At 42.8% G+C, this 22,293-nt stretch overlaps 1 protein-coding gene across 1 annotated transcript; it reads left to right on the top strand.

The window, feature by feature from the left end:
• Positions 1-4,460: 4,460 nt before the first annotated feature.
• srp19 (signal recognition particle 19) lies at positions 4,461-22,237 on the top strand. Its single transcript, XM_063068645.1, has 5 exons — positions 4,461-4,587; positions 14,264-14,339; positions 14,836-14,907; positions 15,004-15,112; positions 20,552-22,237. Exons 1-5 carry the CDS (start codon positions 4,550-4,552, stop codon positions 20,683-20,685), a joined length of 429 nt encoding a protein of 142 aa, XP_062924715.1. The 5' UTR covers positions 4,461-4,549; the 3' UTR covers positions 20,686-22,237.
• The last annotated feature ends 56 nt before the right edge of the window (positions 22,238-22,293 follow it).

The raw sequence follows: 22,293 nt of genomic DNA on the forward strand, positions 1-22,293 counted from the left end.
CCAATACTCTAACCATGTAAGTAGCTTTCCAGTAATGCCATGGGCTCTTATCTTGGTAAGCCGCCTCATGTGTGGCACCTTGTCAAAGGCCCTCTGAAAGTCGAAATATACAACATCCACTACATCCCCTTTATCTCTCCTACGTGTAATCTCCTCAAAGAATTCCAATAAGTTTGTCTTTGTCCTATCTTGTCCTATGTCACCAAGTACTCCATAACCTCATCCTTATCAATTAACTCCAACATCTTCCCAACCACTGAGGTCAGGCTAACTGGTCAGGCTAATTTCCTTTCTGCTGCCTTCCTCCTTTCTTAAAGAGTGGAGTGACATTTGCAATTTACCAGAACTCTAACCCCATGCCAGAGTCCAATGATTTTTGAAAGATCATTACTAATGTCTCCACAATCTCCAATGCTACCTCTATCAGAACCATAGGGTGCAGTTCATCTGGCCCTGGTGACTTATGTACCCTTAGGTCTTTCAGTTTTTTGAGCATCTTCTCCCTTGTAATAGTAACTACACTCACTTCTCTTCCCTCACATACTTCAATATCTGGCACACTGCTAGTGTCTTCCACAGTGAAGACTGATGCAAAATACTCAATTTAGGCCATCTGCCATTTCATTGGCCCCTGTTATTATTTCTCCAGTCTCATTTTCTAGCGGTTCTATATCCACTCTCATCTCTCTTTTATTTTCTACACACTTGAAAAAGCTTTCACTTTGATATTGTTTGCTAGCTTGCTTTCATATTTCATCTTTTCCCTCCTAATGATTATTTTAGTTGCTCCCTGTAGGGTTTTAAAAGCTTCCCAATCGTCTGTCTTTCCTCAATTTTTGCTCTGTTGTCTGTCCTCTCTTTTACATTAGCTTTGACTTCCCTTGTCAGTCACAGTTGTACTATTTTGCCAATTGAGTGTTTATTTCTTTTTGGAATCATCTATCCTGCACCTTCCTCTGGGATCCCATCAGTGCCTTGGGTTTTATAGCATTTCAGCTTGGAAGCACCTTTGAGCTCGTCCAGAGTTGGCGGGCCATCAAGCTTAATCCTGACCTGATGCTGAGGGATCATTGTACTTGACCATTACCCCCAAAAAGGTTCTCGTAGTGCTCTGTACATCGCTTCATGATGGCTTCCTTGTCTGTCAGCAGGCTGGAGCCATCGGATGAGCATAGAGGGGCTTGAATCTGACGGGCTGGACCAGACAGTACGCACAGCGATTGGTAGAAGGCTCAATGTTGCCGGAGTCTGCATAGTGATGTGTTCGTTCTGCTAAGGCAGTCCTGCAGTCGTTTCACGTCAGTCTCAGTCTGTCTTGGAGGGGTCTGCATTCTGCCTTGCCCTGCATTCATCCTTGGCCGCTTGGTCGTCGGGTCTAGACAGCAACACTTGATGGGAGGAGCATGTCTTCTGGAGCAGGTTCCGGATTTCAACGTTGTTATCACCAGACCAGTCCTCGTTTCTTCTTGAGGAGTGCCCAACTACCTCGACAGTCACCTCTTGGATGGCAGTCTTCAGGTGCTCCCATTTCTTTCCTGTGTCGGACTCTGTGCTTGGGGTGCCTTTGTCTTGCAGTGGGAGTTGTAGTCACCGCCTTTTCTCGATCCGTCTCCACCCGGAACAAGCAGTGCTACGCCTGAAGAGGGCTGTCGAATGCTGCCCTCAGGTGAACGGACAGATGACCCGTGAGTCTGAGCCGCCGACATGCAGAGTTGAGCCTGTGACTCTCAGTGTCATCTAACACCTGTCGTTCTGCCCTTTCTCCATCGCTGTAGGATTTTTCTTCCTGCCTGCGCTGCATAGGTTTATAGTGAGGATCGGTACACGCTGACCGATTCCACTCTTTAAGGCTGGAGGATATTCCACAATGGCACAGCGAGCTTCGATGACTGTGACGACCGCAAGGCTGTAGGTTTTACGTTAGTTTTTCCATCTCCTAGACAGACTGCCTGGCAAAACTAAAGAGTCCCATTTACCCGGGTTTGGAATCAGAATTGTCCTTCTAGGCTGGCTGCCAGCCAAGGCTGATGAGCCCAGCCTGCCTGCCCAGTTACACCACCCAAGTGCCATCTATAAATTTGCTGATGATACAACCATTATTGGCAGAATTTCAGAGACGAAAGGGCGTACAGGAGTGAGATATACCAGTTAGTTGAGTGATGTCACAGCAACAACCTTGCACTCAATGTCAGCAAGGCCAAAGGGCTGATTGTGCACTTCAGAAAGGATGAAACGAGCGAACACACACCAATCCTCATAGAGGGATCAGAAGTGTAGAGAGTGAGCAGTTTCAAGTTCCTGGGTGTCAAGATCTCTACAGGTCTAACTTGGATGCAACATATTGATGCAGCTATAAAGAAGACAAGACTGTGGCTATATTTCATTTGGAGTTTGAGGAAATTTGCTTTGTCAACTAAACCACTCGAAAACTCAACAAATGTACCGTGGGGAGCATTCTGACTGGCTGCATCACAGTCTGGTGGAGGTGGGGTACAGCACAGCACAAGATCGAAGTAAGTTGCAGAAGCTTGTAAAATTAAGTCACGTCCATCATGGGCCTCAGTAGTATCCAATACATCTTCAAGGAATGGTGCCTCAGGAAGGCAGAATCCATCATTAAGGATCCCCACCACCCAGGCGGTACAGAAACCTGATGCACACACTCAGCAATATATATAAACTGTAATTCAGGTTTTTTTTCCTCTTTATTTATTTATAATGTACTTCATTGTACTGCTGCCATTAAGTTAACAAATTTCACGACATATGCCTGTGATATTAAACCTGATTCAGATCATCTACAAACTTGTAGATGGAGTTTAAGCTGATGCCATAAAACAGAATTTTATTTTTCGTTATTGAGCATTCATTTTATTTGGTGCATTTGTTTTAATTGCTACAGGTCTGCGGGCGGTATAACAGCTTTTCTCCTTCTAAAAGTGGCCGCTGAGCCTAACTCCATCCTCGCCCCCAGGGGTCTGTCTGTCTGTATCTTGTTTTGCGGCGGTTGGCATCCAGCTTAATGGTGCATTACCGCCACCCTCTGCTCCAGAATGTGCACTAGACATACATTCTAAATCCCTTCACACACACACACACCTACACTTCACCCTCCCATCTTTGACCATCCTAGTATCCTATTCCTGTTTATTCGTCATATTCTATAAAAAACCCCTGTACCCCTTAAAAACGCTAAAAATACCCGGACTTGTGCTCTCTCACCCATGCCCAGCAACCCTTTTAATGTGAATTCCTGCATCCCCATCTCCCTTAATTTATTTCTCATCATCTCTCTCTGTATCCCATACTTTCTGCAACTCAGAACTACATGTTCTACTGACTCCTCTTCCTGACATTCCTCCCACAATCCTGTCTGGTGTTTCCCTATCATTTTCAATGTTTTGTTTAATGCACAGTGCCCCAGCCTTAACCTAGTCCACACAATTTCCTCTCTTCTGTTTCCATTACCTACCCTAGTAACTGCAATACTCTTTTGTATTTGATATAAATGCCTCCCTTTCCCCTCCCTGTCCCATCTTTCTTGCCACATTCAGTTGACTTTTTCCCAGATTACACACTTAACCTCTGCTTTACTGATACTAATGTGCATTTCCACAATTTCTTTCTTTAACGCCCTCTTTGCCAACTCATCCACCCTCTCATTCCCCTTCACCCCTACATATGCTGGAACCCATAGAAATTTTACCTGACCTCCCTGATTTGCAATTCTTGTAACTAACTGAAGGACTTCATAAAGTACATCTTGCCGACTGTTTGTGTGAAAAGACCTTAAACTTGCTAGAACTGAGGATGAATCTGAACATATCAATGCTTTGGCTTGTCTGGCTTTCTGCACCCATTGCAACGCAAACAACACTGCCAGCATCTCCACTGTAAACACCCCTAACTTATTAGATGTTCTTCTGCTGAATCCAATTTCTTTTGCTGGTATTACCACCCCAAACCCTGTCACTCCTGTTTCAGGTTCCTTCGCACCATCTGTATAAATGTGAGTATAATCACTATACTTTTCCATCACATGACAGTTAAATGCATTTACCAAATCTGTTTTATATCTTTCTTTCCTTTTTACCTCTAACAAATGCCAGTCTATGTCAGGCCATACAAGCTTCCATGGAGCTACAACCGGATAAACTACTGAAGGACTTATCCTCAGATCATATACTCCACATTCTTTCGCAATATCATTCCCTACCCGACTAAAGGTATCCCTCTGAAACCTCCCATTTTCCCAGCACTCCTGCAACACTCCTTTAGTAGGGTGAGAATCATTGTGCCCCTGCAAGTTAGCCCAGTAGTTTGCCATCAGTTGCATCCTTCTTAGTTCCAAAGCCCCCAGGAGTCAGAAACCCAGAATGTTATTTTGCGATAGCGGAAGTTGAGTTAACCTGATGATTGACAACCACTTGGGCCAATAATAGCAGACAGATTAAATGATGCAGCAATGAGAAAGGAACTTCCGGTTTGCCGATTGGGTCGCTGTGGACGGCGGGAGTTGGAGGAGTGAAGAGTAACAGCGTGAGACAGTATGGTGTACATGGATAAAAGTCATGCCGATAAAGACAGGTAACCATCTGTCGCTCCGGACAGAGCGATGGGGCTTCCTTTTGAACGGTATCTCCGTTGGGGGAATCCATCGGAACGCTGCAGATGGAACATCGGCGTGTCGACGGTGACGTCACACCGCCGCAAAATGTTCCTCCCGCGTATTGTGTGTGTGTTCAGAATCGGCTTCATCGTGAAATCTGTTATCTTAGCGGCAGCGGTAAATGAGTATATGTTTGTATATTAAATAGCTGGATTAAAAATGATGCCAAACAGATAATATTAAAAAAGTTGAGGTAGTGTTCAATGCTCATTTAGGAATCGGATGGCAGAGGGGAGAAGCTGTTCCTGAATCGCTGAGTGTGTGCCTTCAGGCTTCTGTATCTCCTTCCTGATGTTAACAGTGAGAAGAGGGCATATCCTGGTTCTGGGGGTCCTTAATAATGGATCTGAGGCATTGCTCCTTGAAGATGTCTTGGAAACTATAGAGGCTAGTACCCATGATGGAGCTGACTAATTTCACATCTTTCTGTAACTTCCATCAATCCTGTGTAGTAGCCCCCTCCCCCCCCGCCCCCATACCAGACAATAATACAACCTGTCAGAATGTTCTCCACAGTACATCTACAGAAGTTTTCAAGTGTTTTAGGTGACAAACTTAATCTCTTTAAACTCCTATTAAAATATAGCCACTGTCTTGCCTTTTTTATAGCTGCATTGATATGCTGGGACCAGCTTAGATCCCTGGAGATCTTGACACCCAGAAAATTGAAATTGCTCTCTCTCTCCATCTCTGATCCCTCTATGAGGATTGGTTCATGTTCCCTCGTCCTCCCCTTTCTGAAGTCCACAATCAGCTCTTTCGTCTTAGATGACATTGGGTGCAAGTTGTTGCTGCGACACCACTCGACTAGCTGGTATATCTTGCTCCTGTACGCCCGCTCATCTCCATCTGAGAGTCTACCAACAAAGGTTGTATCATCAGCAAATTTATAGATGGTATTTGAGCTCTGCCTAGCCACACAGTCATGGGTAAAGGGAGTAGAGCACTGGGCTAAGCACACACTCCTGAGGCGTACCAGTGTTGATAATCAGCGAGGAGGAGATATTATAACCAATCCAGACAGGTTGTGTTCTTCTGGTTAGGAAGTCCCGGATCCAATTGCAGAGGGAGGTACAGAGGCCCAGGTTCTGTAACTTCTCAATCAGGATTGTGGGAATGCTGGTGTTAAGTGCTGAGCTATAGTCAATAAACAGCATCCTGACATGGGTGTTTGTATTGCCCAGGTGGTCTAAGGCCATGTGAAGAGGCATTTGAGATTGCATCTGCTGTTGATCTATTGTGGTGATGGGCAAATTACAGTGGGCCCAGGTCCTTGCTGAGGCAGGAGTTGATTCTAGCCATGACCAACCTCTCAAAGCATTCATCTCCATAGATGTTTGTGCTACTGGACAATAGTCATTAAGACAGCTCACACTACTCTTCTTGGATACTGGTATAATTGTTGCCCTTTTGAAGTAGGAGGGAACTTTTGACCTTAGCAGTGAGAGATTGCTTATATCTTTGAACACACCTGCCAGTTGGTTGGCACGCGTTTTCAGAGCCTTACCAGATACTCCATCGGGGCCTGCCGCCTTGCAATGGTTCACCCTCCTGAAAGACAGCCTGATATCGGCCTCCGAGACAGAGATCACAGGGTCACCAAGTGCAGCAGGGATCTTCACAGCAATAGCAATATTCTCCCTTTCAAAGTGGGCATAGGAGGCGCTGAGCTCATCTGCTAGTGAAGCAACTCTGCCGTTCTTACTATTGGGTTTTGCTTTGTACGAAGTAATGTCCTGCAAACCATGCCAGAGTTGACGTGCATCCGATGGCGCCTCCAACCTCACTCGGAATTATTTCTTCACTCTTGAAATAGCCCTCCACAAGTCATACCTAGTTTTCTTGTACAAGAGACACTGGTTCTCTTCTGCCTAGGGAAGTTATTGACATTACCTGGGTCTTTAGTGTTGTACATAAGCAGCTTTGAAAGAGATAGTTGTAGAGGTAACTGGGCGCTGGGCCGAACAGCCTGTTTCGGTTCTGTATTACTGAGTCTATAACTTTATCCCACTTGCAATGTTTTCTGCAGACTGGAGTGAAGCAAATGTGACTCTACTATATAGAAAAGGGAACAGCCAGTCTATTAACCTATCATCGGTAGTTAGGAAAATGCTGAGATCAAAAATACTGTGGTGTCCTAATACATAGAAAATTGTTATGATAAAGCTTGCATTGGAATGTGTTTTTTTAGTGAATATACAAAGAGGTTCTAAGGGGATTGTTCAAGGACATCTTCAGTCTCCCACTGGTGCAGTAGGAGATTCCCACCTATTTCCAGGAAGCTGGCGACGTGCTTGGTCGCATTGGCCCCTCCGGATCCAAACAAAGGTGTAATTGTTTGTCCTTTACGTCTCTTGACGATGGCCAGACACTGCTGGGTATCAACACGAAGTACTGCAGGCCTGCCCCACTAGAGAGTTGCTGGACAGTGGTGGAGCTGGACTTCTACGCACCGTGTTGCAGCCTGCTCCAGCCACCCAGAGGCAGTACGCAGAGCGTGGTCCAACAGATGGCGTGGGTGATTGTCCTGGACGTTTTTATTATGATCACCAGACCCTATTAGGTATTGCGAAGGTAGAACACTGTGAGTTCAATTCACGGGTTCATTGGCAAGACTGACGGCAGTGGACTGCATTGCTTGGTAGTTGTATAGACAAGGCTCTTGTGCTTCGGCTGCCGGGAAGGAAGACGCTGGAGTAGGCTATGTGCCGCTGGATGCTGTGCTGGATTGGGGACTGACCCCTCTGGTCGGTGCTGCCCTCCAGTGTTTGCTCAGTGGCAGTCAGACTGGTTTGCAATCACCTGTGGCTGCGCTTGCACAAGATGAGAAACTGTTGCAGGCTGTTATTGCAGAAACATGGCTTCAGGACAGCTTCCATGTACCATCAATCTACAGGCCATATTACTCAGGTATATGGGTTGTTTTGGTTTTGTAATTGTTTTTTCTCTCCTGTGATAATTTTATGTGCTATATGTACTGTGTGTGACTATTGGTACACCCTATCCTCGTTATATGCGCCTTCAGACTATGTGGATTCACAGTTATGCGAGGAACCTATTTCTACCAACGTCTCGTTATATGCGTCAAAAACTCACAGTTATGCAAGGAGCACTGCTTTCCCGCCAATACAAGTTAGGTGCACGCGCCACAATTTCACTCCCGCCAGTCTTGTATTGGTTTTGGCAAGGTGTGGATTCACGATCTTAAACTTTTGTTGGTTTTACCTACGGTGCAGTGATTTTGTGCTTAAAATATTTCACTATGCCTCCTAAGCGTCCGATGTCATGTCCTGGCCCATCAGCCGAGCGACAGAGAACTGCTTCAACACTTGAAAAAAAGTTGGAAATTTTAAACAGCGCGGCATCAGCTGAAGGTAACACAGCTCTGGGACGCTACTGCCGGGAACAGAATCTTGCCTTTAAAGTTCTTTTGTTGCTTGACAATGAGCCAGCCCATCCTAAACACTTGGATAGCATTCATCCTAACATAACAGTGCGTTTCCTGCGGCCTAACACAACATCGCTGATACAACCACTCGACCAAGGTGTAATCCACATTCAAGGCGTACGTAATTTTTTACAGCGAAATATTTCTCAGATGCTGCAAGCAACAGACAATTTTGAAAATCCCAGGAGTTTACCAATGGTGAGGGAATGGTGGAAGTGGGAACACTTGGCGCATATGGCAATGGACATGGACCCACGTTTAGAACGGAGTCAGCATTTCAGTCATTCCCTGCCGTCAACCCTTCTTCCCTACAAGCAAATTTATGCTGAAAAACCAAATGCTGCCGAGCAAACAACCCTCATCACTTTATTTAAATCGGTATCACCTTCTGCTGCCAGCAGCTCTAAGAGTTCTGTGAGTCTTCCTTCACCTCTTGCTGTGCTTGATATGATCCTGATGACCACAACCATCCACCTTATCCATGTAAAGCTGCCCGACAACACAACAACCACTCACCTCCCGTTGCGAACACACCTGCCACTGTTGGTGAGTACTGTTCACCCTAGGATGTTAACTTTCTGTGATTTATTACATTGAATATTACCTTAAATTGATGAAATATAATGCAAATGTTTTGTAGTACTGCTTTTGTGTCGTATTGGTATGAAAAAAAAATGTGAATAAATTACAGATAAAACATATTTAGGAAGCCCTCTGGAACGCATCCCCATTTTCTCCATTTAAATAATTATTCATATTACGCGATTTCGCATTATGTGTCAACCTCGAGGAACGTATCCTCTGCATAGAACGAGGATAGGGTGTACTGTATTTTGTATCTTGGCCTCAGAGGAACGCTAGTTCATTTGGTTGTATTCATGAGTATGGTTGAATGACAATTGAACTTGAACTTCAAAAGGGCATCAAGCAAACTGATGCCCAAGAAGGGTAGGGTGAGCTGCCTCAATGACTCTTAATGATAGCGGAGTCAAGGGATATGGGGAGAAGGCAGGAACGGGGTACTGATTGTGGATGATCAGCCATGATCACAGTGAATGGCGGTGCTGGCTCGAAGGGCCGAATGACCTACTCCTGCATCTATTGTCTATTGACTATTGATAGCACTCACATCTACTGTGATGAATTGTTTTGAGAGGACACTCATTGCTTCAGTTGACTCCTATCTGAGCAAGGACCTGGATCTGCTGTAATTTGCCTACCACCACAACAGGGCAACAGCAGACACAATTTCACTGGCTCTCTGTTGGGCCTTGGACCACCTGGACAATTGGAAAGCATATGCCAGGCTTTTGTTTACAAATTACAACTCAGCATTTGACACCATCATACCCTTAGTACTAATCAACAAGCTTCAAAACCTGGGCCTCTATACCTCCTTCTGCAACTGAATGCTTGACTTCCTTACCAGGAGACCAGTCAGTGTGAATCAGTAATAACATCTCCTCGCTGACAGTCAATGCAGGTGCACCTTAAGGACTTTGCCTACTGATGATGCCAATGAGATTGATCGGCTGCCTGAGTGGTGTCAGAACAACAACCCTGCACTCGCGTCAGCAAGACCAAGGAATTTATTGTAGACTTCAGGAAAAGGTAGTTGGGAAAACACACTCAAGTCTTCCATTGAGGGATCAGTGGTAGAAAGGGGGAGCAACTTCCAAGTTCCTTGGTGTCAACATTTCAGAGGATCTTTCTGGGACCCAACATATTGATGCAATTGTGGAGTAGGCACGCCAGTGGATATACTTTTCTGAAGAGTTTAGCAAGACTTGTTATGTTACCAAAGACTCGCAAATCTCTTCAGATGCACCGTTGAGCTTTTAGATTGGTTGCATCACCACCTGGTGTGGAGGGGCCATTGCACAGGATCGAAAGAAGTTGCTGAGGGTTGTAGACGCCACCATCTCCATCATGGGCAGAACCCTTCCCACCATCGAGGGCCTGTTCAAAAGGTGATGCCCCAACAAGATACCATCCATCTCCACCCACGTCATATCTTCTGCTCTTTACTACCATTAGGGAGAGGGTGTACATGAATCTGAAGATTGACCCTCAGTGTTTTGGGAATGGCTTCTTCCTCTCTGCCATCAGATTTCTGAACAGTTCATGGACACTAGCTTGTTCCTCTTTTGCAGAATTTATGTACATAAATTTCATGACATGTCAGAGATAATAAACCTTCATTCTGATTCTATCTGAGTGCCTTGTCAAAGGCCTTTTCAAAATCTGAATAGGTACTATACTGGATTCCCATTGTCTGGTCTCTGTTATTTAAATACTTCGAGATTGATCAAGCAAGGTTTACTCTCTTGAAATCCATTAAGATTTTATATTAGTTGGTAGAACTGAGTTTGTCATCTGCAAACTTAAATTATATTCAAACCCAGTTAAGCTCTCTCAATATCTGGTTATTTCCAGAATATTTGTTTTGCTTTCTGATTTTCGACCTCTGCATTCTTTTGGTTTTGTGCGTACTAAGTATTTACTATGCTAGGGAATATCTAGAATAAAATGTCTGTGAACTTTATTGGAAAATGTGACAGGAAAACTTAACCTTGCTTTAGGATATTACCAAAGGGAGAACTAAATACTTAGAACATGGAGCATGGAACAGTACAGCACAGAAACAGGCCATTCGGCCCACAATGTTGTGCCGACCCAGCTAAAAAGTAAATCAGAAAAACCTAAACACTAATCCCCCCTACCTGCACAATGTCCATATCACCCCTTCTTCCTCATATTCATGTGCCTATCTGAACAACCCTTAAAAACCTCTGATGTATTTACCTTTATCACCATACCAGGCAGTGCATTCCAAGCATCCCCCACTCTCAGAGTAAAAAACTTACCCCACACATCCCCCTTGATCATACCTCCTCTCACCTTCAATGCATGCCCTCTGGTATTAGACATTTCAACCCTGGGAAACAAATCCTCTCTTTCCACGCTATCCATGCCTCTCATAATCTTGTAAACCTCGATCAGATCTCCGACGCTCCAGAGAAAACAACTTAAGTTTATCCAGCCTCTCGTGATAGTACATGCCCTCTAAACCAGGCAGCATCCCAGTAAACCTCTTCTGCACCCTCTCCAAAGCCTCAACATCCTTCCTATAGTGGGGCAACCAGAACTGTATGTTATACTCTAGTGTGGTCGAACCTGAGTTCTTTAAAGTTGCAACATAATCTTTTGACTATTGAACTCAATGCCTCGACTAATAAAAGCGAGCATTCCACAAACCTTGTTAACCATCTTATTGACCTGTGTAGCCACGTTCAAGGAGTCTGAACTTGGATCTCAAGATCTCTCTGCTCAGCAACACTATTAAGGACTTTGCCTCTAGGAGTGTACTATCTCCTTGCATTTCTCCTCCTGAGGTGTAACACCTCACATTTATCTGGGTTAAACTCCATCTGCCATCTCTCAGTCCATATCTACAGCAATTGAACTACAACAATTGTTCATCCCAGTTTGGCAAAAGAATAAATCAAGGAAGGTAGTGCACCCGTGGCTGACAAGAGAAATTAGGGATAGTATCAATTCCAAAGAAGTAGCATACAAATTAGCCAGAGAAAGTGGCTCACCTGAGGACTGGGAGAAATTCAGAGTTCAGCAGAGGAGGACAAAGGGCTTAATTAGGAAGGGGAAAAAAGATTATGAGAGAAAACTGGCAGAGAACATAAAAACGGACTGTAAAAGCTTTTATAGATATGTAAAAAGGAAAAGACTGATAAAGACAAATGTAGGTCCCCTGCAAACAGAAACAGGTGAATTGATTATGGGGAGCAAGGACATGGCAGACCAATTGAATAATTACTTTGGTTCTGTCTTCACTAAGGAGGACATAAATAATCTTCCAGAAATAGTAAGGGACAGAGGGTCCAGTGAGATGGAGGAACTGAGCGAAATACATGTTAGTAGGGAAGTGGTGTTAGGTAAATTGAAGGGATTGAAGGCAGATAAATCCCCAGGGCCAGATGGTCTGCATCCCAGAGTGCTTAAGGAAGTGGCCCAAGAAATAGTGGATGCATTAGTGATAATTTTTCAAAACTCGTTAGATTCTGGACTAGTTCCTGAGGATTGGAGGGTGGCTAATGTAACCCCACTTTTTAAAAAAGGAGGGAGAGAGAAACCGGGGAATTATAGGCCGGTTAGCCTAACGTCGGTGGTGGGGAAACTGCTGGAGTCAGTTATCAAGGATGTGATAACAGCACATTTGGAAAGCGGTGAAATGATCGGACAAAGTCAGCATGGATTTGTGAAAGGAAAATCATGTCTGACGAATCTCATAGAATTTTTTGAGGATGTAACTAGTAGAGTGGATAGGGGAGAACCAGTGGATGTGGTATATTTGGATTTTCAAAAGGCTTTTGACAAGGTCCCACATAGGAGATTAGTGTGCAAACTTAAAGCACACGGTATTGGGGGTAAGGTATTGGTGTGGGTGGAGAATTGGTTAGCAGACAGGAAGCAAAGAGTGGGAATAAACGGGACCTTTTCAGAATGGCAGGCGGTGACTAGTGGGGTACCGCAAGGCTCAGTGCTGGGACCCCAGTTGTTTACAATATATATTAATGACTTGGATGAGGGAATTAAATGCAGCATCTCCAAGTTTGCGGATGACACGAAGCTGGGTGGCAGTGTTAGCAGTGAGGAGGATGCTAAGAGGATGCAGGGTGACTTGGATAGGTTGGGTGAGTGGGCAAACTCATGGCAGATGCAATTTAATGTGGATAAATGTGAAGTTATCCACTTTGGTGGCAAAAATAGGAAAACAGATTATTATCTGAATGGTGGCCGATTAGGAAAAGGGGAGGTGCAACGAGACCTGGGTGTCGTTATACACCAGTCATTGAAAGTGGGCATGCAGGTACAGCAGGCGGTGAAAAAGGCGAACGGTATGCTGGCATTTATAGCGAGAGGATTCGAGTACAGGAGCAGGGAGGTACTACTGCAGTTGTACAAGGCCTTGGTGAGACCACACCTGGAGTATTGTGTGCAGTTTTGGTCCCCTAATCTGAGGAAAGACATCTTTGCCATAGAGGGAGTACAAAGAAGGTTCACCAGATTGATTCCTGGGATGGCAGGTCTTTCATATGAAGAAAGACTGGATGAACTGGGCTTGTACTCGTTGGAATTTAGAAGATTGAGGGGGGATCTGATTGAAACGTATAAGATCCTAAAGGGATTGGACAGGCTAGATGCAGGAAGATTGTTCCCGATGTTGGGGAGGTCTAGAACGAGGGGTCACAGTTTGAGGATAGAGGGGAAGCCTTTTAGGACCGAGGTTAGGAAAAACTTCTTCACACAGAGAGTGGTGAATCTGTGGAATTCTCTGCCACAGCAAACTGTTGAGGCCAGTTCATTAGCTATGTTTAAAAGGAAGTTAGATATGGCCCTTGTGGCTACAGGGGTCAGGGGGTATGGAGGGAAGGCTGGGTTCTGAGTTGGATGATCAGCCATGATCATAATAAATGGCGGTGCAGGCTCGAAGGGCCGAATGGCCTACTCCTGCACCTATTTTCTATGTTTCTATGTTTCTATGTTACAGCTGATCAATGTTGTGCTGTATTCTTTGCCAGTCTTCAACGCTATCCACAACTCCACCAATCTTGGTATCATTTGCAAATTTACTACCCCACCCATTCGCACTTTCATCCAGATCATTTATTAACCTTCCAAACAGCAGAAGTCCCAACACATGACCCTGTGGAACTCCACTAATCACAGGCCTCCAGCTTGAACAAGTTCCTTCACCCATTGCTCTCAGTCTTCTATGCGCAAGCCAGTTCTGAATTCAAACAGCTAAGTTGCCGTGGATCCCATGCATCTTAATCTTCTGGATTAGCCTCCCATGAGGTTCTTTAAATATAAATCCAACAAAAACATTTAAAAAGCTAGATGTTGTGTAAGATTACAAAGCATCAATGTTGGCTGTTTGGACCTAAAATGAGATTTATAGTGGCAATTGATAATCAACTTTGATTAAATGAAGCAGTGTATTGTTGAATGTAGAGGAACAATATAAATTCATAGAATTACAGAAGATCTGTCACAGACGATAGTATTTTTCTTGATGCATTTGAAAGTATGAGGAAGATTGTGAGTTAAAATTCTTTGTTTTGAAGGTTTATTTGCATTTATCCTGCATATATAAACAGCAAAAAGACCATTGCCGAAGGACGAAGAATACCAACAGAAAAGGTAAGACTTAATTTCAAACTCATGGTTTGGAACCTGTCCTTTACACCTCCACATTTTCTGTCTCTGACCAATGTTTCATCTTGCGTTATGATGAAAATTTGGTTTAGGGGTTTCCGTTGGTCTAATTAATTCTATTGAAAGGTGTCCTTTAAATCTCAGTCAGGTAGCATCTCTTCTGATTAATTTCGGTGTATTTTTTATGAAATAACAATTTTTTTTGGCTGGGATGGCCATTGTCCCTGCAGTTCGTTTCATTCCATGTCATTAATTATCACTTTGCCTTGTAGTTCATTTTTCTTTACCTCAGCCACACCATTTTAATCAGCTTGAGGCCCGTTCTGCCAAAGCCTTTGGCCATTCTGTTTACTCATACATATTGGCCTTCACTTTCGGTGAATTTACTCTGTGAGCTACTAAAGGGAATACTTTACAAGAGTTATGTAGCATAAATGGACATTGCTGCATCAGCATTGATTTTATATTTGTGTTTTCAAAGGCTGTCGAAAATCCAACGTTTGGAGAAATTCGAGATGTTTGCATGGCAGCAGGGTTAAGTGTTGTTGTAGAGGTATAATATTTCTGTTATTCAATTTACTGAATGCCGAATATTTCACTTGCCTGCCTGACTGTGTACCATTAGTAGCGTCCTGTGCTCTGCTTTCAGAATAAACTTTACCCACGCGAGTGGAACAGAGACGTACAGTTCCGAGGCAGAATACGCGTTCAGTTGAGAAATGAAGATGAGTCCTTGTGTTTAGAGCAGTTTCCTACACGTAAGCATCTGAATCTATTAAATGTAGCTGTGAATTATTTAGGATAATATGTATTCTGGCTGTTCTTTTTTGAACCAATGTCAATGTCTTGTATGTTATACTCTTCAATGCCATCAGAGGTCGGATACCTAACTCGATTGAACTTCTTAAGGAGGTCACACGTAGGGTTGAAGAGGATAGTGTACTTGATGAAGATCAATGTCAGCAAAGCGTTTGACAAGATCCCATGTGGCAGATTGGTCACAAAATAAAAGTCCCTGGGATCCAAGGGAGAATGGATAGAACAGTACAGGCCCTTTGGCCCATGATGTTGTGCAAATCTCTTAACCAACTCCAAAATCAACCTAATTCTTCCCTCCCACATTGCCCTCCATTTTCCTTTCAACTGTCTGCCTATTGAAGAGTCTCCTAAATGCCCCTAGTATATCTGCCTCAATCAGCAACCCTAGCAGTGTGTTCCACACGCTAATCACTCTCTGTGCAAGGAAAAACCTACCCCTGACATTCCCCCCCAAATGCTTCCCTCCAATCGCATTACAATTATGCCCTTTTGTATTAGCCATTTCCTCCCTGAGAAAATGTCTTTGACTCTCCACTCTGTCTATGCCTTTTATTATCTTATGTGCCTCTAAGTCACCTCTCACTCTTTCACTCCAAAGAGAAAAAGCCCTAACCTGCTCAGCCTATCCTCATAAGACATAGTCTCTGATCGAGGCAGCTTTCTGGTAAATGTCCTCTGCACTCTCTCTAAAGCTTCCACATGCTCCTTAAAATAAGGAAAGCAGAACTGACTTTAATACTCTACAAGTATGGACGAACCAGGTTTTCATAGAGCTGCAACATTACCTCGCGGTTCTCATGCCCTCTTAACTTGTACAGCAACTTTGAGGGAGCTGTGGACGTAGACTCCAAGATCCCCCTGTTTCTTCGTACCGCTAAGAATCCTGCCGTTAACTCTTGTACTGTGCCTTCAAATTCCACCTGCCAAAGTGAATCATTTCACACTTTTCTGGGTTGAATTCCATCTGCCACTTCTCAGCTCAGTTCCTCTTCCAGTTGTAAGCTCAAACTTCCTGTAGTATCCACACCACCATCAATCTTCATGTCATCTGTAAACTTACTAACCCACCCTTCCACTTCCTTATTCAAGTTGTTTATAAAAATCAGAGAGACCTGAAGTCCCAGAACAGGGCCCTACAGGACACCACTGGTCCCTGACCTCCAGGCAGAATATGCTCTGTCAACAACCCCCCTCAGCTTCCTATGGGCAAGCCAAGTCTGAATTTACAGAGCCAGGTTTTCCTAGAGCCCATTCCTCCTGACTTTCTGAATGAGCCTATCATGGGGGAACCTTTTCAAATGCTTTACTAATATTCATATACACCATGTCCACTGCCTACCTTTATCAATATGCTTTGCCACATTCTCAAAAAATTCAATCAGGCTCGTGAGGGATGAAACAAGCCATCACAAAGCCATGCTGACTCTTCCTAATCAGACAATGCTTCTCCAAATGCTTGGAAATCCTGTCCCTAAGAACCCTCCACTGGTCTATAATTCCCAGGGGTATCCCTGTTAACTTTCTTGAACAAAGAGATGACATGTGCCGTCCTCTATTCTTCTGGTACCACTCCTGTGGCCAGTGTAGATGCAATGATCATTGTAAATGACACAGCAATCTCTCTTCTTGCTTCTTGTAGTTACCTGGGAAACATCCAGTCCAGCCCAGACACTTGTCTATCTTAATGCTTTTGAAAAGTTCCAAAGCATCCTCTTTCTTAACCTTGACACATTCTAGCACATTCACCTGACCTTGCATTCATCAAGGGCCCTCACACTGGTGAATACTGATACAATGTGTTCTTTAAGGACCTCCCCTACCACCTCTGACTGCAGAAACATGGTTCCTCCTTTATCTTTGATCGGTCCTATATTTGCCAAAGCCTTCTCAAGTCCCCTTCCAGCTCTCCTAAGCCCCTTAAGCTCCTCTTGGCTACCTTATAACTTTGGAGAGTCCTGTCAGATATTTGCTTTCCGAACTTTAAGTGTGCTTCCTCCTTCCGCTTAACTGAATGTTCCACTTCTCTGGTCAACCATGGTTCTGTCACTCTGTCATCCTTTCCCTGCTTCAATGGGACGAACCTCTCCAGAACACCATGCAAGTACCCCCTATAGAAGTTCCACATTTGTGTAATATGCTTACCTGAGAATATTTATTCCCAATTTATGCTCCCAAGTTTTTGCCTAATTGCGTTGTAATTAGGCTTCTCTCAAAGAAATTCTCTCCCATACCATCTGCTCCTAACCTTGACCAAGGATATGCTAAAGGTCATGGAACTGTGGTTACTGTCTCTAAACGCTCACTTGCCAAGAGATCTGTCACCTGACCAGGTTCATTGCCTTGTACGAGATCCAGTCTGGCCTCTCCTCTAATCAGCCTGTCCACATAATTTGTCAAGAATCCTTCCAGTATATTCCTAACAAATTCTGGCTCACCTAACCTTACACAGCAAATGTAATAGCTACAGTGGCATGCAAAAGTTTGGGCTCCCCAGTCAAAATTTCTGTTACTGTGAATAGCTAAGCCAGTAAAAGATGAACTGACTTCCAAAAGGCATGAAGTTAAAGATGACACATTTCTTTCATACTTTAAGCAAGAAAACTTTTGTATTTCCATCTTTTACAGTTTCAAAATAACAAAAAAGGAAAAGGGCCCGAAGCAAAAGTTTGGGCACCCTGCATGGCAGTACTTAGTAACACCCCCTTTGGCAAGTATCACAGCTTGTAAACGCTTTCTGTAGCCAGCTGAGACTCTTTCAATTCTTGTTTGGGGGATTTTCACCCATTCTTCCTTGCAAAAGGCTTCTAGTTCTGCGAGATTCTTGGGCCGTCTTGCATGCACTGCTCTTTTGAGGTCTATCCACAGATCGATGATGTTTAGGTTGGGGGACTGTTAGGACCATGGCAAAACCTTCAGCTTGCGCCTCTTGAGGTAGTCCGTTGTGGGTTTTGAGGTGTGTTTAGGTTCATTATCCTGTTGTAGAAGCCATCCTCTTTTCATCTCGACTTTTTTACAGACAGTGTGATGTTTCCTTCCAGAATTTGCTGGTATTTAATTGAATTAATTCTTCCCTCTACCAGTAAATGTTCCCTGTGCCACTGGCTGCAACACAAGCCCAAAGCATGATCGATCCACCCCCATGCTTAACAGTTGGAGAGGGGTTCTTTTCATGAAATTCTGCATCCTTTTTTCTCCAAACATACCTTTGCTCATTGCGGCCAAAAAGTTCTATTCAAAAGGCTCAAAGGAACACCTAAACAAGCCTGATGCATTTTGGAAGCAAGTTCTGTGGACTAATGAAGGCTTCTAGAACAGGATAATGAACCTAAACACACCTCAAAATCCACAATGGACTACCTCAAGAGGTGCAAGCTGGAAGTTTTGCCATGGCCCTCACAGTCCCCTGACCTAAACATTATCAAAAATCTGTGGATAGACCTCAAAAGAGCAGTGCATGCAAGATGGCCCAAGAATCTCACAGAACTAGAAGCCTTTTGCAAGGAAGAATGGGCGAAAACCCCCCAAACAGGAAGTGAAAGACTCTTAGCTGGCTACAAAAAGCGTTTACAAGCTGTGATACTTGCCAAAGGCGGTGTTACTAAGTACTGCCATGCAGTACTTTTGCTTCGAGCCCTTCTCCTTTTTTGTTATTTTGAAACTGTAAAAGATGGAAATAAAAGTTTTTTTGCTTAAAGTATTAAAGAAACGTGTCATCTTCAACTTTATGCCTTTTGGAAGTCAGTTCATCTTTTACGCACTTAGCTATTCACAGTAACAGAAATTTTGACCAAGGGTGCCCAAACTTTCGCATGCCACTGTATATCTGAAATTATGGGATTATAACTTTTTAGAAAAGAGAATTACACACATACTTGAAGGCTAAGTCTTTACTGGGCTATGAGAATAAGCAGGGTGATAGCTCTCCAAGCACAGGTTAAACCTGTAACCAAACACATCTCTTTATATATATTTGATTGAGTAGTAGTCGAATTGTTTTTACCAATGGTCTCTTTATTCCCATTTTCTTCAGAATCCTTTCTACGATATTAAATGCCCATTTGGGTTTGATTTCAGTCAGACTATTTGAAAGTTGATGTTTGATTTTTATTTTATCATGACTAATTTCATTTCAAAAGCTCAGACCTGGAAAACCCCATGCAGTGTTTGCATTTCTGTAAGTGAAGAGAGTGAGAAATGTCAGGGATCAAAATATTCTGCAGATATTAACTTTCAAACCAGGCTATGTTCTGAAGCTATACTGAGCACAGCCAGCTGGTTAAGTTTCTGGTGTAATTCTCCCTTGGAAGATGATCTCCAGTTTGGGGTTTGAGTTGAAGCTGTAGCAGTGATGGCAAGTCAGGGGCAACCAATATACAATCATAAACAAAGTTAAATTGGTGACATTATAGGAACTTCTCAGTAGACTTTGTTTCCCAAAGAAAATGTTCCTGCTGTTAATGACATAGGAAGCACACAAGAATATTGATGGGAGGAAATAGCCAAAAAAATATCAAGACAAGACAGGAAATTGGAACATTATTGAAATGTATCCTTAAAATTAGTTTCACTGTCAACAAAGTTTTCTGGCTTTAAATAAGGTGGCCTTCATTCTGGTGGGTTATTAACATCAATGTTTTAAATAAATGTTCAAGCTCATCTGTGTACTACCAGCTTGGCAAATCACACTTCATTGTAAACTAGTGGATCTCCAGGGGCACTCCTACCATCACTAGCCCAGGATTGAAGCATGACCTCTGATGGTTCGGGATCTGTTTCTGTTCCTGAACTGGTTTAGTAAGCTGGTAATTACTGTGTTCTTCGTCAGATCACTCTGTTCCCACAAACAGTCATATAAAGTCTTCAGCTCCTTTTGGTCTGGAAATATTTGCCCTCGGCATAGAATCCAGGAAGTGAAGCAATTGGGTATGGGAGAGTGACAATGAACTGAGAAAGTTGACTTATGGCGTCATTTCTAGAATCACTTCAACATTATACTAGAATAGATGAGAACCAAATTTCAGTAGTGGTAGTCCATAATGAAACTTTTTAAGGATAACCATATAACTATATAACAATTACAGCACAGAAACAGGCCAAAATTGGAAATATCAGAAAATTGTGTTGGTTTTTAGTGTTTGGTCTATTTAAGGAAGGAAGTTGTTTTTTAACTAAGTAAGAGATTTTTCAGTGGTGAAATTGCTGCTGGAGGATGAGATGCCTTTTTATATAGCTTCAGAAATAGCTTTCCAGTACTAAAGCCATGTGATATATACCGAAACGCTGAAATTATTGATTGCATAAGTAGAACCAAGTTGGTGGTATTTTAAAAGTTACAATAGATTTGTGAAGAATTTTTTTTTTCTCCCTCACCTCATTAGGTAAATCGGTAATGTTGCATGTAGCAGAAATGATTCCAAAACTGAAAACCAGGACGCAGAAGATGGGAGGAGGTGATCAGAATGCACCGCCAGGGGAAGGGGGCAAAAAGAGCAAGAAGAAGAAGAAGAAGTGATTACTTCATTGATGGTGCTGGCTTGAGTAATTTATTGTGAAATAGTTCCTGTATTTTCAGATCATTAAGCATTGTTTTCTTTTGCTTAGTGTCATACGGCAAGCCTGGCAGCATCTCATCTTTTAAATTTAATTTATATAATGGGAAGACATTCAAAATATTATATATGATGTTAGGAACATTTTCTTTATGATACCCTTTCAGTAGTTAACCTTCCTGGTACTACAGGTCTGCTCTGGAGTTGATGTCTTTTGGTAGTATGAACATAGCTCATTTTGTATTTCTTGGAACAAAGTTAAGTTACCTTGAAGTTTTAGCCTCACTTTACTTTTTGGAACCTGCTAACTACTATTGAATATTCAAGTGATTTTTGTTTTCACAATGCTTAACAGAACAGAGCTTTAACTCATAGTAATGAGTATTTGTAGTTTAACTTTCATAGCCCATCTTTGAAGGACAGAAAATATTAACATTTCAAGTATGACTATGTCAAAATGTGATGTTTCATGTTATATAAATAACTGGATGTGACAATACTAATACTAAAGCTGATGTACTTTCTTTCCCTCTCATCGAAATTCTTGTTCCACTTACCTGAAAAATACTGTCTTCCTCCTTTGCTATCTCAAGCTCTCCCCTGACCTTGGCATACTGCTTGTGATGTGAGGGAAGTTTTAATGTACCCTAATTCCATATCAGCATTGTTTCTGTAGCAGCAAGTGATGTCGATGGTCATGAAGCTCAATTTCAGTCCATTCAACTCCAGATGAAAGTAGCTGATTTATAAGCCTTTCTTCAAACTTCAACGCCAAATCAAAATACCTCTGTTTGGATTCCATTTTGTCCCAAATTACAATCAATCACCCTTTACTCTCATTTGTAATGCTAATGAATAAATATGTACGTATTCTGACAACACAGGTCTTGGAATTCTACCATTCTTTTGACATTACACTTGGTGAACTATACAACAATATTAGAGTTCCACAATGGGGTTTATGCTGTGCAACCAAGGATCTGCACTTTCCTGCTTAAACATCTACACCTCTTCACTCTACACTGCTTTTAAAACCTAACTTTTCAACCAGGATTCTTTCAAATTAAACTGTTCACAATTCACCAAATTGTCTTAATTAGGCTGTGTATCCAAACCATTCCTATACGCTGAGAATGTTAAATTTGAATTCATGACCTGAGGCTTTTTTGTTATTGGTAAGCATAGACTTGTCTTGCTCCAAGTCCTGCTTGTAGCCACTTTTCCCCCAACATTGCCAGCTGTGGTAGTAAGTTTCAGTTCATTCTAAACCCTCTACCTTAAGATTTGCAGTGTTATGAAGTTTCTTCCTACCTACACCCATTCAGATCTATAAATGTTTGTGATGTATGAGACTTGCCAGATTCATCTTTGAGGGAATTTTACTTCTCTTGCTACAGATGCACAATTAAATTGAACTGGTTTTCAGTCACCTGTGAAGACCTCTGGACCCTGTAGCTTTTCCCAAGAAATTGTGACATGCATCTTAATATGGACTTAAATACCTCTATTGCTAAATAAACAGTTTAAAACACAGCTGGGTCACATAGTCAAGAGTCTCATTATGAAATGTT

The sequence above is a fragment of the Mobula hypostoma genome, chromosome 16 (genome assembly GCF_963921235.1).
Source record: "Mobula hypostoma chromosome 16, sMobHyp1.1, whole genome shotgun sequence".
Taxonomy (NCBI): domain Eukaryota; kingdom Metazoa; phylum Chordata; class Chondrichthyes; order Myliobatiformes; family Myliobatidae; genus Mobula; species Mobula hypostoma.